Source organism: Electrona antarctica (genome assembly GCF_951216825.1).
Source record: "Electrona antarctica genome assembly, chromosome: 20".
Taxonomy (NCBI): Eukaryota; Metazoa; Chordata; class Actinopteri; order Myctophiformes; family Myctophidae; genus Electrona; species Electrona antarctica.
This window is the reverse complement of record NC_136801.1, coordinates 36,116,142-36,143,748: the sequence shown is the minus strand read 5'-3', so window position 1 is coordinate 36,143,748 and position 27,607 is coordinate 36,116,142. Positions and strand designations below refer to the sequence as shown.

Below are 27,607 nucleotides of genomic sequence, written 5' to 3'. Positions count from 1 at the left end.
TAGAGGAGGTCTCTGTGCGTATGACAGACCAATTGAAACATAGAACCGTTTTTTGTCCAGCGTCCAATTTGTAAAGGCCATGCACTTCAGTGAACAGCATCCATTTAGCTATATTTTTATGTAAATATATTATTATTTTATTTTTTTAAAGAAACAACATGTATGTTTAAATTCTTAATTTATAGTTTGAATGTGCACATGAATTGTTTTTCAATGGATTCAGTTTACTCTAGAGTCTCTTAATTTGAAGAGATCGTCAACCGGAAGTCTTATATATTCTAACTAATTCTTAATTTTTGTCCAGCGTCCACTTTAATTCACTTTAGTCTGGAAATGGGATGTTTTTGACCTCTGACCTCATGCACATTTTTGTTTTAGACCTCTGCTGCTTAGCGGACGGTGTGGTGTTGTAGAGGAGGTCTCCCCGGACATGTGCATATGTCACACTAGTCGATACATAGCAGGGATTTTTGTCCAGCGTCCACTTTATAAAGTCCATGCACTCCAGTGAATAGCATTTAACCATTTAGATAACTTTTTAATTACTTATCTTTACACAGAAACATTACTTATTACTTATTTTTTACATTTGTACATAATGTGTGTCTTATAGCATCGTTTAAATGCTTAATTTATAGTGTTAATGTGCACATTTTTTTCAATACTCTAGAGGGTACTCTTATTTTGAAGAGATCGTCAACCGGAAGTCTTATATTGCTAGCTTAGATTCGCCAAAAAAACAGTGCCCTTAGATTTGCCAAAAAACACTGCCGTGTGTGGCGCACTGGCGCGGTTGTTTACAACTAGCCTACAAGGATTTATTTACCTTTCTTGGCCTAAAGCATCTTTGGGAAAGGCGTTCAAATGGAATAGTCTGAAAGGATTGCATCGTAACTTTGGTTTCGATAGGCTGATTATCAGACGGACGTTAATGTTGTAGGCCTATTGGCGTAATGTTACTGTAGCATTCCTAGGTCTAGCGGTCATTGCTGGGATTAGGAAACTGGTTGTTGTTTACGGTTTACCAAGGATTCAACTAAAACGAAGTCGCTGCTGTACAACCTCCACACAATGTAAGAAATACACGCATTGTTTGGTATTAAGCAAACAAAACAATTTGGTATTAAGCACCTGGTGCCAAAAATTGGCACCAGGTCAGATGTAAAAAAAACTTTAAAAACTTCCCATTTCCAGACTACAGTGGATTAAAGTGGACGCTGGACAAAAATCCCTGCTATGTTTCGACTAGTGTGACATACGCACGCGTCCGGGGAGACCTCCTCTACAACACCACACTGTCCGCTAAGCAGCAGAGGTGTAAAACAAAAATTGGCACCAGGTCAGATGTAAAAAAACTTTAAAAAACTTCCCATTTCCAGACTACAGTGGACTAAAGTGGACGCTGGACAAAAATCCCTGCTATGTTTCGACTAGTGTGACATATGCACGCGTCCGGGGAGACCTCCTCTACAACACCACACTGTCCGCTAAGCAGCAGAGGTGTAAAAAAAAAAATTGGCAACAGGTCACAGGTAAAAAAACATAAAAAACTTCCCATTTCCAGACTACAGTGGACTAAAGTGGACACTGGACAAAAATCCCTGCTATGTTTCGACTAGTGTGACATATGCACGCGTCCGTGTTTTTAGATGATCACAGTAAGCACAAAGACTAAAAAGGTAAAATACAGCACAATAAAATACTATTGGATTAAATCACAACCCAAGGTCTTGGGGGGACGTGTCATTTGGGGTCCCTCGCATCCTCCATTGGCGGCGAAGTTCTCCTACAACATAGACAAAACAGAGCCTTTTAGTGCAGTGCAGTACTTAAACTATGTACTCAGAGCAATAATTTTTTTCCTGTCAGCTCATACAATACACAATCTCGCTTTTCAGGCTCTGTTTGATAAGTGTTGAGACTCACATCACCTGGTGCCAATTTTTGTTTTACACCTCTGCTGCTTAGCGGACAGTGTGGTGTTGTAGAGGAGGTCTCCCCGGACGCGTGCGTATGTCACACTAGTCGAAACATAGCAGGGATTTTTGTCCAGCGTCCACTTTAGTCCACTGTAGTCTGGAAATGGGAAGTTTTTTTAAGTTTTTTACATCTGACCTGGTGCCAATTTTTGTTTTACACCTCTGCTGCTTAGCGGACAGTGTGGTGTTGTAGAGGAGGTCTCCCCGGACGCGTGCGTATGTCACACTAGTCGAAACATAGCAGGGATTTTTGTCCAGCGTCCACTTTAGTCCACTGTAGTCTGGAAATGGGAAGTTTTTTTATGTTTTTTTACCTGTGACCTGGTGCCAATTTTTGTTTTACACCTCTGCTGCTTAGCGGACAGTGTGGTGTTGTAGAGGAGGTCTCCCCGGACGCGTGCATATGTCACACTAGTCGAAACATAGCAGGGATTTTTGTCCAGTGTCCACTTTAGTCCACTGTAGTCTGGAAATGGGACGTTTTTTTAAGTTTTTTTACATCTGACCTGGTGCCAATTTTTGTTTTACACCTCTGCTGCTTAGCGGACAGTGTGGTGTTGTAGAGGAGGTCTCCCCGGACGCGTGCGTATGTCACACTAGTCGAAACATAGCAGGGATTTTTGTCCAGCGTCCACTTTAGTCCACTGTAGTCTGGAAATGGGAAGTTTTTTTTATGTTTTTTTACATCTGACCTGGTGCCAATTTTTGTTTTACACCTCTGCTGCTTAGCGGACAGTGTGGTGTTGTAGAGGAGGTCTCCCCGGACGCGTGCGTATGTCACACTAGTCGAAACATAGCAGGGATTTTTGTCCAGCGTCCACTTTAGTCCACTGTAGTCTGGAAATGGGAAGTTTTTTTATGTTTTTTACCTGTGACCTGGTGCCAATTTTTGTTTTACACCTCTGCTGCTTAGCGGACAGTGTGGTGTTGTAGAGGAGGTCTCCCCGGACGCGTGCGTATGTCACACTAGTCGAAACATAGCAGGGATTTTTGTCCAGTGTCCACTTTAGTCCACTGTAGTCTGGAAATGGGACGTTTTTTTAAGTTTTTTTACATCTGACCTGGTGCCAATTTTTGTTTTACACCTCTGCTGCTTAGCGGACAGTGTGGTGTTGTAGAGGAGGTCTCCCCGGACGCGTGCGTATGTCACACTAGTCGAAACATAGCAGGGATTTTTGTCCAGTGTCCACTTTAGTCCACTGTAGTCTGGAAATGGGAAGTTTTTTAAAGTTTTTTTACATCTGACCTGGTGCCAATTTTTGTTTTACACCTCTGCTGCTTAGCGGACAGTGTGGTGTTGTAGAGGAGGTCTCCCCGGACGCGTGCGTATGTCACACTAGTCGAAACATAGCAGGGATTTTTGTCCAGCGTCCACTTTAATCCACTGTAGTCTGGAAATGGGAAGTTTTTTAAAGTTTTTTTACATCTGACCTGGTGCCAATTTTTGTTTTACACCTCTGCTGCTTAGCGGACAGTGTCGTGTTGTAGAGGAGGTCTCCCCGGACGCGTGCATATGTCACACTAGTCGAAACATAGCAGGGATTTTTGTCCAGCATCCACTTTAGTCCACTGTAGTCTGGAAATGGGAAGTTTTTTTATGTTTTTTGACCTGTGACCTTGTGCCAATTTTTGTTTTACACCTCTGCTGCTTAGCGGACAGTGTGGTGTTGTAGAGGAGGTCTCCCCGGACGCGTGCATATGTCACACTAGTCGAAACATAGCAGGGATTTCTGTCCAGTGTCCACTTTAGTCCACTGTAGTCTGGAAATGGGAAGTTTTTTTATGTTTTTTTACCTGTGACCTGGTGCCAATTTTTGTTTTACACCTCTGCTGCTTAGCGGACAGTGTGGTGTTGTAGAGGAGGTCTCCCCGGACGCGTGCATATGTCACACTAGTCGAAACATAGCAGGGATTTTTGTCCAGCGTCCACTTTAATCCACTGTAGTCTGGAAATGGGAAGTTTTTTTAAGTTTTTTACATCTGACCTGGTGCCAATTTTTGTTTTACACCTCTGCTGCTTAGCGGACAGTGTGGTGTTGTAGAGGAGGTCTCCCCGGACGCGTGCGTATGTCACACTAGTCGAAACATAGCAGGGATTTTTGTCCAGCGTCCACTTTAGTCCACTGTAGTCTGGAAATGGGACGTTTTTTTAAGTTTTTTACATCTGACCTGGTGCCAATTTTTGTTTTACACCTCTGCTGCTTAGCGGACAGTGTGGTGTTGTAGAGGAGGTCTCCCCGGACGCGTGCGTATGTCACACTAGTCGAAACATAGCAGGGATTTTTGTCCAGCGTCCACTTTAGTCCACTGTAGTCTGGAAATGGGACGTTTTTTTAAGTTTTTTTACATCTGACCTGGTGCCAATTTTTGTTTTACACCTCTGCTGCTTAGCGGACAGTGTGGTGTTGTAGAGGAGGTCTCCCCGGACGCGTGCATATGTCACACTAGTCGAAACATAGCAGGGATTTTGTCCAGCATCCACTTTATTAAGTCCATGCACTCCAGTGAATGGACTTGGGCACTCCAGTGCATGGACTTGGGCATTTATCCATTTAGATAACTTTTTTACGTTATTTAATTACTTATTTTTACACAGAAACATAATGTGTGTCTTCACAATAACTGTAATGTAATAACAATACTAATAATGTAATGTAATAATTATTTAATTAACCATGCTTTTATTCTGAAAGCAACCGGATGTCTTAAATTTGCTAGCCCTCTGGCAGGAAGTTCTAGATTTGCCAAAAGAACGGAGCCGCTATTCAAGCACACATTTGAACTGTTGTATGTAAGGTTAGGTAAGGTTGCTGAATGATAGCTTAAAGTTTGTTCTTCTGGTGATTTGCCCAGACCACCCCAGGGAGAGGTCTACTTTTTAACGAGAGATGGCTTCCAAAAGGTATTCAACATCGTCAGAGGAACAGCGAGAGATGGACCAGAAATGTGGACTGCCTGATGGCACGCTGAAACCTGTAGTAAAGTTATGCAGGATAGGTATGTTATATATTGGTTTTCCTGGTGTTTTTCACTGACTACTGCACAGAGATGTGATCTTAACAGACAGACTCAGTTCATAATTTTTATCAAATTAATCTAGAGTGAGGGCGGCAGTGGCTCAGGGGTAGAGTGGCTGGATGATAACCACAAGGTTGCCCGTTCGAACCCGGGCTCCCCCAGAGTTAGCCCTAGAATGGCTCTGTTGTTACATACAACAGTATTTCACATACAGAGCCATAGAACAGTCGCGGTTACTTTAATGTTGGACGTAAACTTGGCGGCCTGAATGTGATAAATGCTCCGTTTGTACTCACCCATTAAATAATTCCAAAGACGTGGAATGAAATATGGTCCTCTAGTTTTATATCCATGTGAAAGTTCTGGTACAAAACGTGTATTTAGTCAATTATCTCCACTTTTTCTTAATGATCGATGAACTGATTTTACGAATACGTCCTGTTTACCGCAAACGTCATCACCAATTGACAAGGGAAACACAAAAGTTTGGGTCACACAATTGGCAGGTGCCTTGCGATAGGTGCTGGGTAATTAATCACACCACCTGCCAATTGTGTGACCCAAACTTTTGTGTTTCCCTTGTCAATTGGTGATTACGTCTGCGGTAAACAGGACGTATTCGTAAAATCAGTTCATCGATCATTCCGGTCCCCCCTCGCCCGGAGAGAAAGACGTCCGTGTGCATCTCTTGAAAAAGTGGAGATAATTGACTAAATACACGTTTTGTACCAGAACTTTCACATGGATATAAAACTAGAGGACCATATTTCACTCCACGTCTTTGGAATTATTTAATGGGTGAGTACAAACGGAGCATTTATCACATTCAGGCCGCACACAATTGAATTCAACCAGGGACAGTAGCAAGCGATCTATGCCTATGATACATGAAAATTTACGAAGTTAATTAAATGATCACAGGCATTCTAGGTCTACCCCAGAGTTAGTGTCGAAGTGTCCTTGAGCAAGACACTGAACCTGGCCCTAATTGCTCCTGATGTGCTGGTTGGTGCCTTACTAGCCCTGAAACATGACTGCCATGATAATCATCATGACAGTCATGACGCAACTGCAGCCTGTTTTACGCGATCGCTACATTTACAGTCCTAACGTGTATATAAACATTCCGTTTTCAAATATAAAGTACTCACAATTTGTCCCACGGGTGTTTTGTTGGTACAGCGATTAGCATTGCTGCATCCCGCGTTGTTTAATAAAAAGCATTTTTATCCGAGCTTTTTTTTTGCCATTGGCTTTCAACTACGCGCCCCTATCGGTCGGGAGGAGTATGGCAGTCTGAAACACTGGGTGTGTTCGATATAGGCACGCTGACAGCACTGCCAATACAGACTAATAGGCGAGTGCGCTCCCGGTGTGCAACTTTGTATTTCCCAAACGATAAAAATGCTTTTTATTAAACAACGCAGGATGCAGCAATGCTAATCGCTGTACCAGCAAATTGTGGGACAAATTGTGAGTACTTTATATTTGAAAACGGAATGTTTATATACACGTTTGGACTGTAAATGTAGCGATCGCGTAAAACAGGCTGCAGTTGCGTCATGACTGTCATGATGATTATCATGGCAGTCATGTTTCAGGGCTAGTGCCTTACTGCCTTGCATGGTTTCCGCTGCCATTGGCGTATGAATGTGTTTGTGAATGTAATGCACAATCTATGTAAAGCGCCTTGGATAAATGCACCATTTACCATTTAGAGTGTAGTAGGCTACTAACTATTTGATTGTGGCATGGCATTTTATTATACAATATAACAGTGGTGGTATGTCCTGTTGTCCTTTAAAACACAAATAAAAAAACAACTACAACATCATGGCCAAGACACAGCGGCAACAACACATTTACCTCATTTTCCCTAAATCAATCGTTTGAATCTGTACTTAAATGCAATGTGTATGCATATGTTGTTATAATAAGGTTGGAGATGTGTTGAATGTATAAAGTCTACTGAAGGAATTTCAAGGTGTGACCTGGTTAGATTTGAATAGAATTCCAATGCCCGCCCTAAGCCCTCAAATCCTGGACCCTCACTGACTTAAAGGTATATTCAGTGAATTTAACTTAATTCAAATATCACTTCTTTTTTTGTTTTGTTGTGATAATCCTCCCAACTATAGAGTGTGCTGACCATATAAGGAGTTCCTCCCCGTCCCAATGTGAGCCCCTGGGGTCAAAAACCCTTAGGTTTCGTTTTTGGCTAGGTGGCCAAGTCTTCATCCAATCAGGATGAGAGGGGCCTTCCGCCAATCATGATTTAGCAGAGGCGGGCCTTGGCGTGCGTGCTGTTGGCCTGTTGCACTTCCCCCCACTGTAGAGTGTGTGCATGTGCACATCTTGCTACCGGGGCGGACCGGGGGATTTTCCCAAATCACTGAATGCTCCTTTAATTATGTGATGTCAGCTGGTGCTTGAGAGCGAGAGGCTGCAAAGGCTGGGGTACAATGTATGGGACAGCACTTTGAAGATTAGTCCTTCATGTAACTGTACATAAAAAAATCACACCCGTGTGAAGTGAGGGGCACTCTCATCATCGTACATCATCATGACGTAACATGTCGATTTGCTCGTCCACATATGAGGTACATTCTCCATTCATTGTAAATGGGAATTTAATGTATGTGTAAGACCCCTCACAGAATATTAAACGAATGGAAAGTATTAAAAAGTGCTTCGGCGAAAACCTAACTCCATTGGATCTTCAACCTCAAACTATCTGCCAAACCAGCTAACTCCACCCATTTAGCATTTTTTTTCATAAAAATAAATAAATCAGTGCTATTGAACACCAGTCTATCCCTAAACTTGTCATCGTCTTGCTCGTTTATATATGATGTAAGTTTTCCCTTCAATGTCAATGGCGTTTAATGTTTTGATGTTTAATTTACGTCATATTTAGCGGAATTCTGACATAAATTATTGAGACGTGAGGGGACAAGATTTAGCAGACATTTGACTGGAATTCCTTGTCTTGAGACGTGTGGTGACAAAAGCTGTTTATAGAAGGGGCTAGCGCCCCTTAAAAATCACACCTGTGTGAAGTGAGGGGCGCTCTTATCATTATACATCATGTCATTAACAACTGAATTTATGTGATTGGTTGGTTAAATTTACGTCATATTTGGCGGACATTTTACCTAATTTCTCCTTTCATTGTCAATGGCAAATATGAGACGTGTGGGGACAAGATTTATGTCATATTTGGCAGACATTTGACCTAATTTCTCCTTTCATTGTCAATGGCAAATGGACAAAAGCTGTATAGGAGGGGCTTGCCAATCTCAATAATATGCTTATTTAGAGTCCTTTCTTTTTAATCGATTCGTGACCCCAAGAATCAGAATCGAATTGAGAATAGTTTTGATTTGAAAAATCTATTTTTTTAATTCCTTCATTCCAGACCGGTCTGTGGAGTCCAGCCTGCAGCTGCACATGAGTTCTCCAGCACCAACCAGGACCGTTTCTATTAAACAGGAACCTGAAAACCACATGGAGTTCAGTAAGTTTCATGCTCGTTTTATTTCCTTTATCCTGTTCCTTTATCCTTTCATTCATTACTTATCACTGAAATAGCGTAAGACTCTATAGCGATATTCTTATGGGCTCCACTCTATGATATGAGTGCTGCTGGGGACTGATGGGGAAAGGATCAGCTTCATTATTCCGACGGCGCGTTGGTCCAACTTTCCCATAGAGTATAAAGAAGGATAGAGACCGAACTGGAGCGTTAGCCCCGCCTTCCTCCTATTAATTTCAGTGGAAGTTGCTCTGTGGCGTTTTGAAGCACCCGGAAGACTGCCGGAAGTATAATTATAACTCAATGGCTCGAACGAGCAGAAGTTTAGCCTTGCCTAGCTTACGCACGTGACGTCATGAACGTCCGTCCACTTCCATGAAAGGGCTGCAATTCCACATTTCACCAGTAGGTAGTGGCATCTTCAACGTTGGATAGCCTTACTGGGGGCTGTCCTTAACCATAACATTAACCACATGCGGAGCCATGTTGTCAAGACTAATGCGGTGTCGGAATTTCAAGCGGATTCCATGGGAAAATAAGACGACAATGGCAATTCTGCAAATTGACCCCATGGCCAGTCACCTAGGGATCAATATAAGTAGGGAAAAAACACCTACCTTGTGGGAGCTATTAAGTATTTTTTCTAATTCAGTATTTTCTATATAATGATTTAATGCATTTATTATTTGTTTATTTTGCTTGGTTTGTTTACAGTCATTATTTCAGTCTACATTTTGTGTTGCAGCTATATGCTTTTATTTTGAAGGTGATGGGCAGTTTGGGGCACAGCTGAGGTTACTTAATTAATGAGCACACAGTCAGTCAGCAGAGCACCAGGAGGGCATATGGTTTTTTACCAGTAGGTTAGGGATGAACCTGAACATTTTCCATCTTTTGCTGTCTGGACCAAAAAGCTGAAAATAAACACCACTAAACTTCGCTGCCTGTCTGACAATGGTCTCATTCCTACCTCTGAGTACGATTCGCTACCTGGTGCCCTTAGTGGCTTTTTTAAGTTTTATTGTTGGTGTAAATTAGCCACTACATAAAGTAAAAAACCTCGCTCACTGAAGCGGAAACTTTTATTGTTGTTTTGGATTTTTTGTGCACCGATGTTTGGAGTTGGATGGATCGACGCACTTGCACTTTCAAACAATTCAAACAATGGAGCCACCAGCCATGCCGGCACACCCGCACAATGCACTGTCACTTTGAAGTTTGGATCATGCTGTTAACCCTTAGAAGGTGAAAGACGCCAATTGGCGTCTTCATCAGAATTCCGTAAATGATCAATGACGCCAATTGGCGTCTTCACAGTTTTTGATGAATCTAAACATATTAATATGCTCCGAAGCGCTGTTTAAATTCCTGAGCTTATATTCCAACTACATTACCCAGAAAACCCGTGTCACGTGACACACGTGTACGTGTTGCCATTGGAAGCTGGTCCCACCCCCTGTAAACAGTGGGGGCAGAGGGAGTCTTCATAGTTTTCATTGTTTTGCCTGTTTGCCGTCTCGCCCGAGCGATTTTCTAGCAGAAAAAGTTTAAAGCAGTACTATTTATTTGAGCGAGTTTTGTGGTAGTAGTATTGATCCATACGCGTCCCAGTCGCCTTCTCCAGGCGGAGTAGCCCTGGTCCAGTGCTTACAGCGAGACTCGCTGCTCCCTCCCTCCTTTTTTCATTGTCTCCCCATCGTCGTCCGATGAGCTATACCGGGAAACCATTGAAGAAGACGATCAACCCGGAATGTTTTGAGGTAATCTTATTGTAGAAAATGCCCTTCTATAGTGATCAGAAATCATAAGATGATCGCTACAAATAGATGCTTGGATAATTACTACTACTAGTCAGATCATGACGCCAGAATGACTCACCACGATGGCCCCCAGCCATTAGCCAGCACCGAAGGTGCTGGCTAATGGTGTTGGTCGGTGCATTGGTGCTGGCTAAGGGCTGGAGGGGGGGGTTGGTGTCGATCGGTTGGTTGGTGCAGTACAAATGTATCGTAGCAGGCATGCACGCATGGCAGTACAAGTATTTTATATTGTAGCGTGCCTTATAGGCGATCTGATCTTTAGAGTAATGTTCGCTCCTTTTATTTACTGTCTACAAAGACGGAGAACAAACATGCATCGTTTACTGAAGCAACGCGTGGTTATGATGACGTTGCTACAAGGATCGGAGGGGGGACGGGGAGTGAAGCTAACAGTAGCGTATTATATAAGATCTGTATGACGTTTCATTGACGTCTGAGCTTGCATGATAATTGCATTCATTGTATATTGTATACAATCATGATTGTACATTGTTTAGTGTGTCTCCGTGTGATGATGATGATGACGATGATGTCAGATAGCCTACGTCCCCCCCCCCCCCCCCCAACTGGCTATTGGCCGGGCTGACTACAGTTAAATGTTTATTTTTATATATTTAGAACTGGCATCGGAGGAGGAGGATGATGATGATGATGATGATGATGATGATGAAGACGAAGAGTCAAGACTGCGATGGAGTTCTCCGACACTGAACCGGATGCATTCATTCATTTCAGTTGTTGTTTTTTTTTAATTTAGCCTACACACACACACACCGTCAAGAACAACTGGAATGCAGTGGTTTGGGGACACTGGGGAGTTTGGGGACAACTGTTTTGTATGTAGGCCTATTTATTTTCTGTAATATTTATTATAATTGTATTATGTTAGTAGTCATAAAAAGACAAGCTTTTACAATGAGTTAGACCTGTCATGGCTATTTTGTTCACTAGTCTGAGGTTTATGGTTTGACTAAGCGAGTTTCAACTGTGATTTACTCTGTAACGGTAGATGGTAAGAACCCAATTTTTTTGTTATAATACAGTATACATTCAAGTCTATATTTTGATACATATCATGGGCACAAAGTCATATCAAAACAATGTCCTTGGATGAGTTTTTTATCAAAACTGTTTCTTCACAACAGGTTTTTGAGATACATGCATGAATAGACACGGTACTGGTAAGACTATGTAAACATGGTATATATAAAAATGTGCGTTAGAATGTCTAATTTTACCCCAAAAAAGAATTGAGTTTATATGATGTTCCATTTCAGAGCTAGGGGGACTTTTAGCTGGATAGGTCAGATTGATCATGACTGACCATGCTATTTATAGATGGCAAAATATCTACAGTGGTACATGTGAGAAACTTTTTATTTTATTTTAATTGAACTAGACAACTCACCCTTTAAAATGAGATATTGCATGGCTATGTACGCCCAGCAGAAAAAAAGTTATTTAGAAAATAAAACTTCAACCGGTCATAACTTTTTTTGTTGTCCTAGAAACACTACCCAGTGTAAATGCAGGCTCTTTTAAATGGCTTCCAACACCACAACTAAACATTTTATCAACTCAGTTCATTTTTTTCCTGGAAGCAGACAAGCCAAGCTTTCTCTGAAGGTCTTTCGTTGTCACACATTCACAGCAGAGAATTTTCAATAAATCATTCAAAAACGCCATTCTGCCATAGAGAAGTCTAAAAACTATATAGAAATCCTTGAAACTCTCAAAGAGTTAAAGACACGAATGGAGGACCAAGCAGCACAAATGGATCACACTCGCACAAAGCTATGCAGCAACAACATTGGTATGTGAAGAATAACTGTCAGCCTTATTGGAAAGAGGCAAGCTCATTGGAGTGACTGAATTATTGTCCTGTTACATGTTGATGCATAATAGGAGTTTGTTGGACGTGTGAGTCATCCATTCTTGATTATCCAACGTGAATTAATTACACATTGCTTGTGTGAATCACATTCAGAAACATGGATCCAGTTGTGACAAACGAGACAGTGACTGTGGCTGATTCAAATGTTTCAAGTGTGGAGAATGTTGCTCAGCCCGAGCCCTCTGCAAAACGGGACATCAAGTTCACAGCAAAGGGATTGGAGTTTTATATACAAACATGCCAAGAAAAAAGATCTGCTAAAATCAAACAGGCCAAGAAATACATTGAGCCAATACGTGTGTTGATGAAATCTACTGACAATGTGAAATCTGTGCAAAGTAATTTGTGTAACTTCATCAAATGTTATGAGGAGGCTATGGATATATGCATGAGTCTTTCATAAATATGGATTTGCCTGAGGAGGAGGTCGAAAGGCAAAATACATATTTCAATGCAACAATGGTGAAATTGTGTAATTTCACTGAGGATGTCAAGGGTTGGTTGTCTTCTGCAGGGCACTCCCATGTGGTATCAAATGACAATTATGTTGAAAATGGGTCTGAAACCAATGAAAATGAGGTTGAAATTTGTGTTGAAATACATGACAATGTTGACATTGATAATGCTGAGATTCAAACTAAGCAAAGTATTATTGATGATATAAATCCGGATGACAGTGCCTCTAACATTTCATGTCCAAAGCAACACAAAGCACATTCTAGTGTATCAAACACATCATCCACCACATCTGCCAGGCTAAATGCAGAGGCTGACAAGGCAGCACTTGTGGCACGCATTCAGGCGTTAAAAAGGAAACATGAGTTGGAAGCAAAGGAGGAGGAATTAAGGAAGGAGGAGGAGGAATTAAGGAAGGAAAAGGAGAAAATAAGAAAGGAAAAGGAACAGTGGGCTCTGGAGAGTGAGCTAGCTGCTACCAATGCCAAGCTCAATGTGTTGGAAACCAGCTCAAAATGCAGCTCCAAAAGATCAGATGGAATGAACTCCTACCTGGAAAGAAACAAGGCTCAGAATCCAGAAAGCCAACTCAACCCTCGAGCTAATCAATTTGTCCCACAGGGAAATAACGAAAATGACATGCAAAATGAATCTCACCCTGAGGCCCAGGCTGTCACTGTAAGGCCAAAGACAACATCACAGACCATCAAGTTTATGGAAACAACACAAAGGGCAACATTGCAGACAAACCTCAGACCACCAACCAATAACACTTGAGCACCAATAACACTTGTGGTCCATGATGCTACACAGACAGGACGGGCATCCACCTCGAACATGGCATGTAACAGCAGCACCCAAAATGACATTGTGAACATTATCCAACGCCAAACTGAAATCACTAATATGTTGGTAAAGCAAAATTTAGCATCTTCCCTACCAGTGAGAGAAATACCCATTTTTGATGGTGATCCCCTTCATTACCATTCCTTCATCAGATCCTTTGAGAATTGTGTTGAGGTCAAAACTGACAATGCAAGTGATTGTTTACACTTTTTAGAACAGTACACCAGGGGGCAACCAAGAGACCTGGTGAAAAGTTGTCAGTACCTACCCTCTGTTCAAGGCTACCAAAGGGCCAAATCCTTGCTTTCTGAACATTTTGGAAATGAATACAAAATTGCTTCTGCTTATATGGACAGAATTGATAACTGGCCTCTGGTTAAAGGAGAAGATGTCAAAGCACTGCAATCCTTTTCTCTTTTCTTGAGGGAATGCTCAAATTTAACACAGCAAATCATGCACATGAGTGAGTTGGACATGCCATCAAACCTCAGAAATATTGTCATGAAGCTTCCTTATAAGATGAGGGAGAAATGGAGAAATGTTGCTTGTGATTTACAGGAGCAACGTGGTTGCAGAGCACTTTTTATTGACCTTGTGAACTTTGTTGAAAAGGAAGTTAGAATTGTCTCTGACCCACTGTTTGGAAATATTCAGGATCCAAAAAATACCAGCTACAACAGGTCACCCCCCACTGTCAGTCAACCAAGGCAGAGGAATCAGGGCACCTTTGCCACCAGTGTCAATGCAGTGAAAGAGGGAAACAAAAGTCACATAAAATGCTGTTTATTCTGCCAACAAACCAGTCACTCACTTGACGAATGCTCACCGTTTGAGTCCAAGACACAAAAAGACAAAATAGATTTCATAAAGGAGCATGGGATTTGTTTTGGATGCCTGAAAGTGGGACACACAAGCACATTTTGTATGAGTAGATTGTATTGTGGCGTGTGTCAGAAAAGGCATCCGTCAGTTCTTCACATTGAGCATAATGAAGCTCATGAACCTGGGAGTGATGCATCTCATGAGTCTCAGACATGTGGCCATATAGGGGCCGGAGACGAGGACAATGCTGTGTTTTCAATTGTGGCAGTTAAAGTGAAAAGCAAAATGAGTGACAGAGTTGTGCAGACATATGCATTGTTGGATCCGGGGAGTTCTGGTACCTTTTGCACTCAGAACCTTGCAAAGAGACTGGGGCTAAGTGGCAAGCCAGCCAGTATTCTATTGCGAACAATGGGGCAAAAGAAAATTGTGAGTACCAGTGTGTTGTCTCACTTGGAAGTATCGGGCATGGACATGAATGATTTTATTGAACTGCCAAATGTTTTAACCCAAAGGGCTATGCCAGTGTCACGAGTGAACATTCCACGACAGGATGAAGTGGACAAATGGCACTACTTGAAGAACATAAAGCTGCATGACTTGGATGCAGATGTGGATATTCTCATTGGAACTAATGCAGCAAAAGTGATGGAACCATGGGAGCTGATCAACAGCCAAAATGAAGGACCATACGCAGTCAGAACAAGAGTTGGCTGGGTCATCAATGGACCACTCAGGAGTGGAACTAAGAGCAGAATTAAAACTGGCTGCTCTGTTGTCACAACAAATCACATATCTGTTGAACATCTGGAAGAAAATCTCATTAAACAACACAACCATGCTTTGAATGAAAAAACATCAGAGGGGCAATTGGAAATGCCCAGAGAGGACACTCAATTCACGATGAGCACAACAGAAATGAAAAATTAACATTACGTTGACTTACCTTGCAGAAAAGAAGATCCGGTCTTGCCAAGTGAATTGCAGAGCATCAAGCAGCAACTTCAAGGCCCGAAGAGGAAAGGCCCAGATTTGCTTGAAAACGAGTGGCCTACGCTGGAAATGGAGTCCGTTATTCCCATCGATGACCCAGAGGTCAAAAGAGAAGCAGCAGCCATCGTTAAGGACTCATCTTGCTTCTCATCATGGAAGATTAAAATGTCTGTCGCCCGGTTCTTTGAACTTAAAAGGCTTCTGAGTCAAAAGAGAAAGGAACTTAAAGCCACCAAAAGTGACCCTGATGCTGGAGTCAAAAGTATTGAACAGAATCATCACAGCTTCAAATGCACACTGTCTGGAAAACACTTGACCGCAGAAGACCGTGATGAAGCAGAGAAGGCAAGCATTCATTTCGTTCAGAAACACAGGTCCAAGAGTGAAAGCGCCTTCAAACATAGTTCAAATAGCATCTCCAAGAACAGTCCACTGTACATATTAGACCCCATACTGGAGGAGGACATCCTCAGAGATGGAGGTAGTTTGCACAAGTCTGCATTAACATCAGAAACAAAGCACCATGTTATTCTTTTCAAAGAATTACATCTTTCCCAGCTCATTTTACGTCACATCCATCAACAACTAGGACACACTGGGAAGAACTACATGTTGTACAGAACCCCCACAAAAGCATCTGACGACCCCCATGACCTTGAGGCCCTCACCTCAAACCATATTCTCCTGCTGAAAGGCAAACCCATCTTTCCCTCAGGACTCTATGTAAAAAGTGACCTGTACATCAGAAGAAAATGGAAGCAAGTACAGTGTATTGCAGAGCTGTTTTGGAAAAGATGGACATCTGAATACTTACTTGAAGTTGTGATGCAGGAAAGACAGAGATGGGCAACTCCAAGAAGAAACGTCTTCCCAGGAGGTATTATCATTGCAGATGCTTCAGCTCCATGAGGATACTGGAAGATGAGTCGAGGTTTGAGCACCAAGCCCGACTCCAAAGCATTGGCCCGCTCTGTGTGCATCCAAACCAAAACCAGCGTTTGGAGAGACCTGTCAAGATCTGCCTGCTGCTGGTGGAGGCCACAGCATAAGACAATTGGACAATCTTTCTATCTGCTTTCTCTCTCTATCCTGTCTACTCTTCGCTCTGTTTATCTTTCAGTGGCTACAGAGAAGGAGACACAGAAGACACGCACATGGATAGAAAAATAGCTCCCTTACATGTTTAAATATTGTAATTGTGATTCTCACAATTAGGGGCCGGAATGTGGGAGCTATTAAGTATTTTTTCTAATTCAGTATTTTCTATATAATGATTTAATGCATTTATTATTTGTTTATTTTGCTTGGTTTGTTTACAGTCATTATTTCAGTCTACATTTTGTGTTGCAGCTATATGCTTTTATTTTGAAGGTGATGGGCAGTTTGGGGCACAGCTGAGGTTACTTAATTAATGAGCACACAGTCAGTCAGCAGAGCACCAGGAGGGCATATGGTTTTTTACCAGTAGGTTAGGGATGAACCTGAACATTTTCCATCTTTTGCTGTCTGGACCAAAAAGCTGAAAATAAACACCACTAAACTTCGCTGCCTGTCTGACAATGGTCTCATTCCTACCTCTGAGTACGATTCGCTACCTGGTGCCCTTAGTGGCTTTTTTAAGTTTTATTGTTGGTGTAAATTAGCCACTACATACCTTATTTTAGTCCGGACTTTAACCGCTATGTTACTTTTCAGACGCTGCGAGCAAACCCACGGTAGCACAGCCTCTCGTCTCTACTAAAGATAACAGAGCCCGTTTTAAGATGTTGAAAGCCTACTTTCCTTAGTGGGAACACTCAGAGCCCCCCACCTCACATGTCTAAAATATTCCACAAAATGTTTAATTTCATGTTTTAAATTTCATATGACATGGACGTCATTGGACGCACACAGCAGGGCATCTACTGTACACAAGAATGCATGTGGTGTCACATGGACAGACTACATAAAAAATGAGGACCTCTACTGGGGCCTTCCACATGCACAGACAAAGTCAGAGAGAAGGATGAGACCGGCTGGGCACTGTGACTGTGTCAGGCACCCGGAACTGGTGGCAAGCAAACAGAAATTGTGGGAGCCAACACAAAGTACAGCTGTGAAGTGAAAGACACGCACCACATGTAAACGACAGCGGAGCTAACAACCCTGCAGAGCACAAACCCTAATGCTAGACAGTAGGGTGTGTAGCATGTTTATGACAGGTGTCATGTTTGTAGTGCTTATGTAGGTGGTACAGTTTTCCTTGTGTATACCATTTCAAATATATCAAACATTTATTTTCACCAACTAATTCTGTCATCTTATTTTTCCCCTTCTAGACTTCCTAGAGTTCACTGTGTGTAAAGAGGAGGAACCAGATCCTCCAGAGATGAAAGAGGAACAGGAGGACCTAGTTCAAAGACCAGATGAGGTTGATGGGTCAACCATATTACTAGCGATGAAAAGTGAAGATGATGATGAAAACAGAGAGCCAGAGCCAGCTAGAGCCAGTACCTCAACTGAACACCTGACATCACAAGCCGATGTACAGGACTGTGGAACATCACAACCAGCTAGTGATGACCAGCTCCTCTCTTCACACTGTTCTGAATCTGACATCACTGAAGACAGTGATGAGTGGGAGACCAGGGAAGGGCAGTCACATTTAAACACACTGAAATCACATAATACAAAAAATGTAGAAGGACAAAGGTTGTCTTTGAGCAATAACCTTTCCCAGGACCTGACATCATCCAAACAAATACAGGGAATCACAGCAATCACAGGGAATCACACAGGGACCAAAGGTTTTAGTTGTACAGAGTCAGAGACCAAATATTTTAGTTGTACAGAGTGTGGCAAAGGCTTTGGTCAAATTGGTCTTTTGAAAATTCACATGAGGATTCATACAGGGGAAAGGCCCTTTAGTTGTACAGAGTGTGGCAAAGGCTTTGTTCAAATGGGTCATCTGAAAAGTCACATGAGTATTCATACAGGGGAAAGGCCCTTTAGTTGTACAGAGTGTGACAAAGGCTTTCGTCAAATTGGTAGTTTGAAAAGTCACATGATGATTCATACAGGGGAAAAGCCTTTTAGTTGTACATTTTGTACCAAAAAGTTTAGTGTTCATTTCAGTCTGAAACAACACTTGCTGACTCATACAGGGCTAAAGCCCCTTAGTTGTTCAGTTTGTAGCAAAAGATTTCGTCAGAAGCAACATCTGAAAACACACATGCTGACTCATACGGGGGAAAAGCTGAATCAAAGGCCCTTTAGTTGTGCAGAGTGTGGCAGAGGCTTTGGTCAGTCATCTACTCTAAAAAAACACATGAGGATTCACACAGGGGAAAAGCCCTTTATTTGTGCTGAGTGTGGTAGAGGCTTTGGTCGGCCAGCTACTCTAAAACAACACATGATGATTCATACAGGGGAAAAGCCCTTTAGTTGTACATTTTGTACCAAAACCTTTAGTGTTCATTTAAGTCTGAAAATCCACTTGCTGACTCATACAGGGGAAAAGGCCTTTAGTTGTTCTGTTTGTAGCAAAGTATTTAGTCTTAAGCAACATCTGAAATCACACATGGGGACTCATACAGAGGAAAATCAAAGGCCCTTTAGATGTGCAGAGTGTGGCAGAGGCTTTGGTCAGTCATCTACTCTAAAACAACACATGAGGATTCACACAGGGGAAAAGCCCTTTATTTGTGCTGAGTGTGGTAGAGGCTTTGGTCAGCCAGCTACTCTAAAACAACACATGATGATTCATACAGGGGAAAAGCCCTTTAGTTGTACATTTTGTACCAAAACCTTTAGTGTTCATTTAAGTCTGAAAAACCACTTGCAGACTCATACAGGGGTAAAGCCCTTTAGTTGTGTAGAGTGTGGCACAGGCTTTGTTAAAAAGTGTAATCTGAAAAGTCATATGATGATGCATACAGGGGAAAGGCCCTTTCATTGTACAGTGTGTAGCAAAAGCTTTATTCGTGCTTACGAGATGAAATCACACATGTTTACTCATACAAGTGAACAAACGTTTAGTCACACAAGTGAAAAAACGTTTAGTTGCACAGTTTGTGGCAAAAGCTTTTCCCGTGCTTACCTTGTTAAACAACACATGATTACACATACAGGGGAAAAACGCTTTATTTGCACAATTTGTAGCAAAGGTTGTGGTCGAAGTGGTGATCTGAAAGAACACATGAGGGTTCACACAGGGGAAAGGTCCTTTGGTTGTACAGTTTGTAGCAAAAGCTTCACTCGACGTAAAGGTCTCAAATCCCATATGAGAACTCATTCAGGCAAAGATTTACTTGAACCCAACATCTGAACAGACAAAAGCCCCCCGCTTCGAACTTATCAAGCCGATCTTATCGACCTACTGCATGTGGTCTGGGTGCCTACTGGGTGCGATTGGCATTGATTAAACGAAAACGACGATTAAGGTTGGGACCGTGCTGCTACGTGTTTGCGGTTATGTTTAGGTTAGGGTATGTGGAGGCTTGTCGTTTTCAGTATAGGCTCCCAGCATGTGTAGTAAGACCGATAAGATCGGCTTGATAAGTAACCTCCTGGGAATTATCGGTTGATTTTCACTCGAACGTTTTATCAATGCCAATCGCAGCCAGTAGGCTCCCAGACTACATGCAGTAGGTCGATAAGATCAGCTTGATAAGTAACCTACTGGGAATTATCGGTTGATTTTCACTCAAATCCGTTGCACAAGCACCCATACAGCATAGCCACATTTCTGTTTGTACATTTAGATGTACATTAACCAAGCCACCTGAGTTGACGTATGCATATTTTTGTCAGTCAGTAGCCTTGAATTTCACCATGATGGACTATGAAATGCTTGTGTTGATTTTCATATCTTTTTTTCCCCTTCTTCCTACGTCATAATTATCTGACACTAATAAAATACTAGTACAACAGTATTCGTGTCTCTCCAGAGTTTGGGATTTGAAAAGGCATATTTGCTATTGTATTCATTAACCACTTGAAACCCTATCTACAAGTTTCCCAAGCAGCTTCCTGGGAGAAAGGGGATGGGTCAATTATGGTCATTCACTTCATTTGAGGGATCAAATCAGTCAACAATAATGTGGGAACAGAACCTGAGCTTACACTACAAAATCTCCCTCCACACGATAGAAATTACATTTAATCCCTATGCAGAACTTCAGGTGTCACAGTCACTGTTGCCATGTCTGCTTATTATAAGCGACATTGGGCTTAATATAATTGCATGCAATGAAGTGCAGACACGCTGCTACATGTTTGTAACTATTCACTGTATGTAGACATGTTTTGTTTGGGCTGTCAAAGTGATTGATTGAACATTGTATTAACAGTTTGTGGAATGGGTACAGTTCAACGAAATTCAATACAAAAGCTGCTATGAGGATAAAACCAGAAAAAGTACTAAGACTTGTTTACATCAGGGTCCTCCATTTTCGATTCATCAGAGTATGTGTAAGGGATAATATCTGGCTAGGTGGTCATTGTCGTGAGATAATTCACCGACAGGGAGTTTTCCCGCTTATTACATGGCTATACCTAACATAAATTAATAAATTGATCCAAAACACAACAAAAACGTATTTTCACTGGCTGCGTCTGCCCGGCTGCTGGGCTGGAGCACTGTTGGAAAACAAGGAAGTGAGTTGATCAAATAGAATCCATTTCCGGGTACTGCTAGTCTATTTCTAGCTCAAATGGTTTCAAAAACATTTTTGAGAGCAATGTTTTAACCTCACGTCACCAGGCTTTCCACCTCGGAGGAAAGCCTGCAGGTGAAGCATTTTTTAGCTGTAATGACTGTGTGTGTGTGTGTGTGTGTGTGTGTGTGTGTGTGTGTGTGTGTGTGTGTGTGTGTGTGTGTGTGTGTACATGGCTGTCATGTTGGAAACAGCAGTAAATCAAGTGGGGCGCAGCCGTGCAGCTGGTGCTCAGAGTGTTTGATTATAAGCAGCGGTCTTATAGAGCGGAGCGGTCTGTTATCAATAAATAACACACCGCTGAATTCAGCGATGGACCAATCAGAATCAAGCATTCAACCAAGCCATGTAATAATTATAGATATTTGATAGATAGGTGATATTTATTTGCTATTGTTTATATTCTGACTAGTTGTGTGTTTTGTAGAGGTGTTTTTGCAGAAGATTTATTTCTGTTATACTTGGAAGTAAAAAATAATAGTCCTTCATTTGTATATTGCAGAAAGGTTGTCAAAAGGTATTCGATCTTGAATTTACCCCACAACTACAGTGAGCAATAACATGGTCAAAAGGGGTTTAATGGAGATCTGGTTGTTATACTGTAGGCATATCAGATATTATGGGCATACTAGTGTTAGTATGCCCCTGTATAGGGACATATATGGAGATTAAATGTCTGTGTACGTGCCTGCATGATTCCTTGTTGAGCTGCTATTATTGACTAATGTTGGCACCAGAATAGACTTCATGTAGTGTTTAATATATGCTTGCGGTTGAAACACTTGCTGAATGTAGAGAGCATTTAACTTAAGTATGACTATTACACCATTTTAACTTATATTATAAGTAGCCTATGTTATAACTAGATGCTATAAGTAGATGCAATGGCATACAGCCCATGGTCTAAGTAATCCAGTAAACGAACACATAAATTGATTGTACAACTAGCTACAGTTCAAGAAGATGAGAAGTGATGATGAGTGAGTGAGTTACATCATGTCTGTTCATATTTAAGGCTGGCTTTTCAAGACAACTTGTAAAATATAGAGAGCTTTTTTATTCCACATAAACATGCAGTTGTCAATGGCAGTCAGCACTCAGCAGTAGTGTTGGAATGTATGATAATTAATTGCCTGTATATATATATCTTTGTATGTATAATTATATATTCCTTTATTGAGAGCACGTGACCTGTTACCGGTCACGTGATCATGTGATCTGCTTATAAGGAAGTAAAAATAAACACACAGCTCTCTCGGCCATGGACTAAAGAGCAAAGGCATATCTGTTCCCTGTGTCAATTTGTTCATCCTCTTTAGAATGTATTCCGGCTAGCTCAGGACTGCTGTTGATTTGACGCCATATGCGCTAGCTTGATTTAACAAGTAGGCTATAGAATAATAAGACACAGGATAGATACAGGGAACATAAAATAGCATATACTGTACTATCTATCGATCTATCGATCTACCTATACTTGCAGAGATAATAATAAAACAGGTTATCTGGCGCCACCTGCTGGCAGAACTGAAAAGTACATGCACGTTCACGTGATCGGGACTAGATTCTCTTCACTATGATGACATCTGTCTATGTAGATTGTAGAAGTCTTCTACTAGAAGAGATCGCCATTGGAATGTGGACTGCCTGATGACTCGCTGAAACCTGTAGTAAAGTTTAGCAGCAGCATAGGTATGTATACATTTATTTTTCCTCGTGTTTTACACTGACTAGTATGGTAACGGTAGACCTACGTCGCCCATAATCCATCTCGCACACTTTTTTTTAGAATAAATTTAGAAATATGTTAGGGTATAGGGTTTGGCTTGGCATAGTTTTACTGGGGTTAAGTTGAATATGGTTAGGTTTGGGCAGCGTTTACCGAGGTTAAGGTTAGGAATACGGTTAGGTTTAACAGTTTAATCATAATTACTTAGGTTACTTTAGGAATACCAGGCTGAGCAGTTCCACCGGCTGTACGCCCAGGCGCGAGTTGGTAAAACGGTGACTTCGTTATAGTAGCCTACTACTGCACAGATATGAGATCTTAACAGGCGTCGTTTTGATCAAAACAATCTCGGTGTAGTTAGTAGGCTAATTATTTGATTGTGGCATGGCATTTTATTATTCAACATAACAGTGTTGGTGTCCCCTTTATTAAAACAAAAACAGCATGGCCATACAGGTCAGTCCTGACCTTACAGCTCTCTCTCTCTCTCTGTCTCTCATTAGCAGGCAGCAGTGCAGCACTATCTCTCTGTTTCTGGCACAACAGCGCCACTTTTGGTAGTCATTGGTACTCGTGCTCATAGTGACATAGTGGTCACATACAGTAGTTAGGTGAACACGGACATTGCTGTTCGTTTTGGTTGCACCACTCAAAAAATACATCAAAGCATTTCAAGGTGCATGTGACCGTGACCTGATTAGAATAGAGTTCCAATGTTCTGGACCCTGTTATGAATTAACCCAATGCATAAAATGCCTTCTGAGACCGTTTGAACACGCTCTCATTTGTGCAAGAATGGACACGTGTATCTGCTAACCTTTTTACCTTTGAGTTTACGACACCTATGCGTTATCTACAAGTAAACCACTGATTAGATGCTGAGTGTCCATACCTTATTGCTCAACCACTCTGTATTATGACGTTTAAATCAGTCTGGAAACAGAAATGATGCCATCTACTGTTAGGTGAGCCTGATCAGGTTTTTTGGGACAGATCCCGATTATTGTTCTCATGATCGGCCGATACCGATCTTGTGCATAAGAGGAAATGTCAAAACCCATGGGAAAACTGTTCCCATGTGTGGAGGAAGGGGAGAATGTTTAGGCCTGTCACAAAGATTATTATATTATTTATATTTCTGATTGACGTTTATAACACTCGAATGGTATAAAAGATCGGTTTCTCCAGATCGGGTAAATTGCTGATCACAGATAGAGTCATTTGGAGTGCCGATCAGCCGATCACCGATCGATGGCCGAATGATCGGAGCACCTCTAGGCTCTACTTAGTATGTGTCCTTGCTTCTCTGTAATTCTCTGGCACTGCAGCGCACGTTGAACAGGAAGCACCCGCAGGAAGCTTGTTTACCACGAAGAGGCCCCTCGCCTCTCTCTTGTCTCTCCTCTCAACGACCCTCACAACAAATTATCATATGCATATCTTGGTGAACTTGTAACCTCATGTTATCTGTCACAAATAGCCTCATGTGACTGCCACGGAAAAGACTGACTGCCACAGAAAGAGTTTCTGTTGCAATTTGTTTGAGGTTAACTCCTATTATGCCTATACTAAACAGACGCTCACTGACTTAAGTGACGTCATCTGAGGGTGAGAAGGCTGCAAGGGCTACTATACAATTGATCGGACAGCACTTTGAAGATGAGTCGTTCGTAGTATACTTTACATAACGTATAAAACTTTTACTGTCCTTATTTAGACTCATTAATTTTGAATCGAATCATGACCCCAATAATTGGAATCGAATCGAGAATCGTTTTGATTAGATGTTTATTTTTTATTTTGTATCCTTCATTCCAGACCAGTCTGTGGAGTCCAGCCTGCAGCTGCACATGAGTTCTCCAGCACCAACCAGGACCGTTTCTATTAAACAGGAACCTGAAAACCACCTGGAGTTCAGTAAGTTTCATGCTTGTTTTCTTTACCTTATTTTCTGTGCTGAGCTATGATTTTATTATTTATTTATTATTTCATTCATTACTATTTTCACACAAACAGCGTAAGACCGTAAGTAGCCATATTCTTATGGGCTCCACTCTATTATGAAGGCTGCTGGGGACTGATGCGGAAAGGGTCAGCGTCAGCGCGTTTGTCCGACTCGCCCCATTACTAACCATGTCCTTACACCTAACATTAACCGCACGCAAAGCCACTTGTCGGCCTAACACCGCATCTGCAGTTTCTGCACAGGCATGGAGTGAGTGTTCCGGCGATATCGCACGAAAAACAGTCCTGATATGGAGCGTTGGCCATTGCGTTGTGACGTAGCCTGAACCAATCATATAACCAATAAATAGTAGTGTGTAGATCTCAACCAATACAAGGGTTTGGAGCCGCAAAACCTCGCTTAAATAGAATAAAGGAAGGGTGGACGACGTTGTTGCACGGCGCGTTATTGCTCGTGGTACATCGGCATAGTCTCATTGAAAGCTCTGAAGCTGATGTGTCTGATGCACAACCTACCGCGCACAACGCAGACAAATACTGCGGTGCCGTAAGACTGGTTTCTCTTACCGCTATTATCAAAAACATTTCAACATTTGCCATGATTGATCTGCAACTAGTGCAAGTGTACAGTACATCTCTGTGCCTGGATTGCTTCAACTGAACAAGATCTGAAGGTCCGGAGGCCACTTGCCTGAAATGCCCTGGGATGCATGGGATGAGGAGAGTGTAGAAATACGATATGTGAGATAACCTCAAGAGGCGGCTGGCTGTTTGTAGGAGTCAGTGCTGTATCAGGCACCCGGAACTGATGGCAAGCAAACATACATTGTGGGAGCCAACACGAGATACAGCTGGGAAGTAAAAGATATGCACCACATATGAAGAAACTGGTAATGCTAGACAGTAGGGTGAGGAGGGCAGCGATTTAAGAATCCGAAGTTGGTGTTGGCTAGTCCGCACACTAGCATCGCATCCCGCACACTCAGATCAGCCAACGCAGGAAAGCTGGAAGTACCCTCACTAAAAACGCTCCACACGTCCCAAACTCTTCTCCCTTCTGGCCCCAAAACTGTGGAATGCACTCCCTGTTGCAATCAGAAATGCAGCATCACTCCCAATCTTCCGCCGTAGTCTGAAGACCCACCTGTTCAGACTCAGCACTTTTAGACTTAGATAGCATTTGAAACAGACTTATAGCACAATAATTGCATTGTATGTAGTCATAGCACATCATAGTACATATGTATAGCATAGTATAGTATATATGTATAGTTTATATGTATAGTGTCATTATATAGATATGTTCTAGTTACGTTCTTGTATTCCCATGCTTTTGTTCTTGCCTAATGTAAATCGCTCCGGATTAAGAGTGTCTGCTAAATGCCTAAATTGTAAATTGCATCGCAAGCATGTTTATGACAGGTAGTACTTATGTAGGTGTCATATTTAGTTTGCCTTGTGTATACCATTTAAAATATATTTCACATTTATTTTCACCTGATAACTAGTTCTGTTGTTTTTTTCCCCCTTCTAGACTTCCTGCAGTTCACCATGTGTAAAGAGGAGGAACCAGAGCCTCCAGAGATTAAAGATGAACAGGAGGACCTAGTTCAAAGACCAGATGAGGTTGATGGGTCAACATTGACATTACTAGCAATGAAAAGTGAAGACGATAATGAAAACCGAGAGATATTACATCTAGCCAGCACCTCAACTGAACACATGTCATCACAAGCTGATGTACAGGACAGTGGAACATCACAATCAGATAGTGATGACCAACTCTCTTCACACTGTTCTGAATCACTGAAGACAGTGATGAGTGGGAGACCAGGGAAGGGCAGTCAAATTTAAACACACTGAAATCACATAAGACACAAAATGTAGAAGGACAAAGGTTGTCTTTGAGCAAAAACCTGTCCCAGGACCTGACATCATCGAAACAAACTCTATCCACAGGGAATCACACAGGGACCAAAGGTTTTAGTTGTACAGAGTGTGGCAAAGGCTTTGGTCAAATGGTTTGTTTGAAAAGTCACATGAGGATTCACACAGGGGAAAAGCCCTTTAGTTGTACAGATTGTGGCAAAGGCTTTCAACAAAAAAGTAATCTGAAACAGCACATGATGATTCATACAGGGGAAAAGCCTTTTAGTTGTACATTTTGTACCAAAAACTATACTTGTAACGGAAATCTGAAAAGTCATATGAGGATTCATACAGGGGAGAAACCCTTTAGTTGTTCAGTTTGTAGCAAAAGATTTAGTCAGAAGCAAAATGTGAAATCACACATGGTGACTCATACAGTGGAAAAGCTGAATCAAAAGCCCTTTAGTTGTGCAGAGTGTGGCAGCGGCTTTCTTCACTCAGGTAGTCTAAAACAACACATGAGGATTCACACAGGGGAAAAGCCCTTTAGTTGTGCAGAGTGTGGCAGCGGCTTTCTTCAGTCAGCTACTCTACATCAACACATGCGGATTCATACAGGGGAAAAGCCCTTTAGTTGTACATTTTGTACCGAAAACTTTAGACTTCATGGATGTCTGAAACAACACTTGCGGACTCATACAGGGGAAAATCCCTTTAGTTGTGCACAGTGTGGCAAAGGCTTTGGTAAAATGAGTCATCTGAAAAGTCATATGATGATTCATACAGGGGAAAGGCCCTTTTATTGTACAGTGTGTAGCAAAAGATTTACTCATGCTAGCCATGTGAAATCACACATGATTACTCATACAGGTGAAAAACATACAAATGAGAAACCCTTCAGTTGCACAGTTTGTGGCAAAAGCTTTGCTCGTGCTAGTCTTGTTAAACAACACATGATTACTCATACAGGTGAAAAACCCTTTAG

General features: G+C 41.8%; 1 protein-coding gene across 2 annotated transcripts; it reads left to right on the top strand.

The window, feature by feature from the left end:
• Positions 1–770: 770 nt before the first annotated feature.
• On the top strand, positions 771–27,356 carry LOC306913570 (uncharacterized protein). 2 transcript variants are annotated; one of them, XM_079490323.1, is made up of 5 exons: positions 771–1,073; positions 4,833–4,976; positions 8,416–8,514; positions 24,607–24,705; positions 26,288–27,356. In XM_079490323.1, the coding sequence occupies exons 2-5, from the start codon at positions 4,868–4,870 to the stop codon at positions 26,605–26,607; spliced, it is 627 nt and encodes a 208-aa protein (XP_079346449.1). In that variant the 5' UTR covers positions 771–1,073; positions 4,833–4,867; the 3' UTR covers positions 26,608–27,356. The 2 variants fall into 2 exon arrangements, 1 of the variants encoding a protein (XP_079346449.1); XR_013788564.1 differs by lacking the exons at positions 24,607–24,705; positions 26,288–27,356 and adding an exon at positions 17,682–17,800.
• Positions 27,357–27,607: the final 251 nt, after the last annotated feature.

What these genes read in the sequence shown, in the direction of transcription:
- LOC306913570 (XM_079490323.1), top strand. Translation starts at nt 4,868, where the DNA reads ATGGCTTCCAAAAGGTATTCAACATCGTCAGAGGAACAGCGAGAGATG. An exon ending in TGAAAACCACATGGAGTTCA is followed by an intron (nt 8,515 to 24,606) that starts GTAAGTTTCATG and finishes CCTTCATTCCAG; the next exon opens with ACCAGTCTGTGGAGTCCAGC. An exon ending in TGAAAACCACCTGGAGTTCA is followed by an intron (nt 24,706 to 26,287) that starts GTAAGTTTCATG and finishes TCCCCCTTCTAG; the next exon opens with ACTTCCTGCAGTTCACCATG.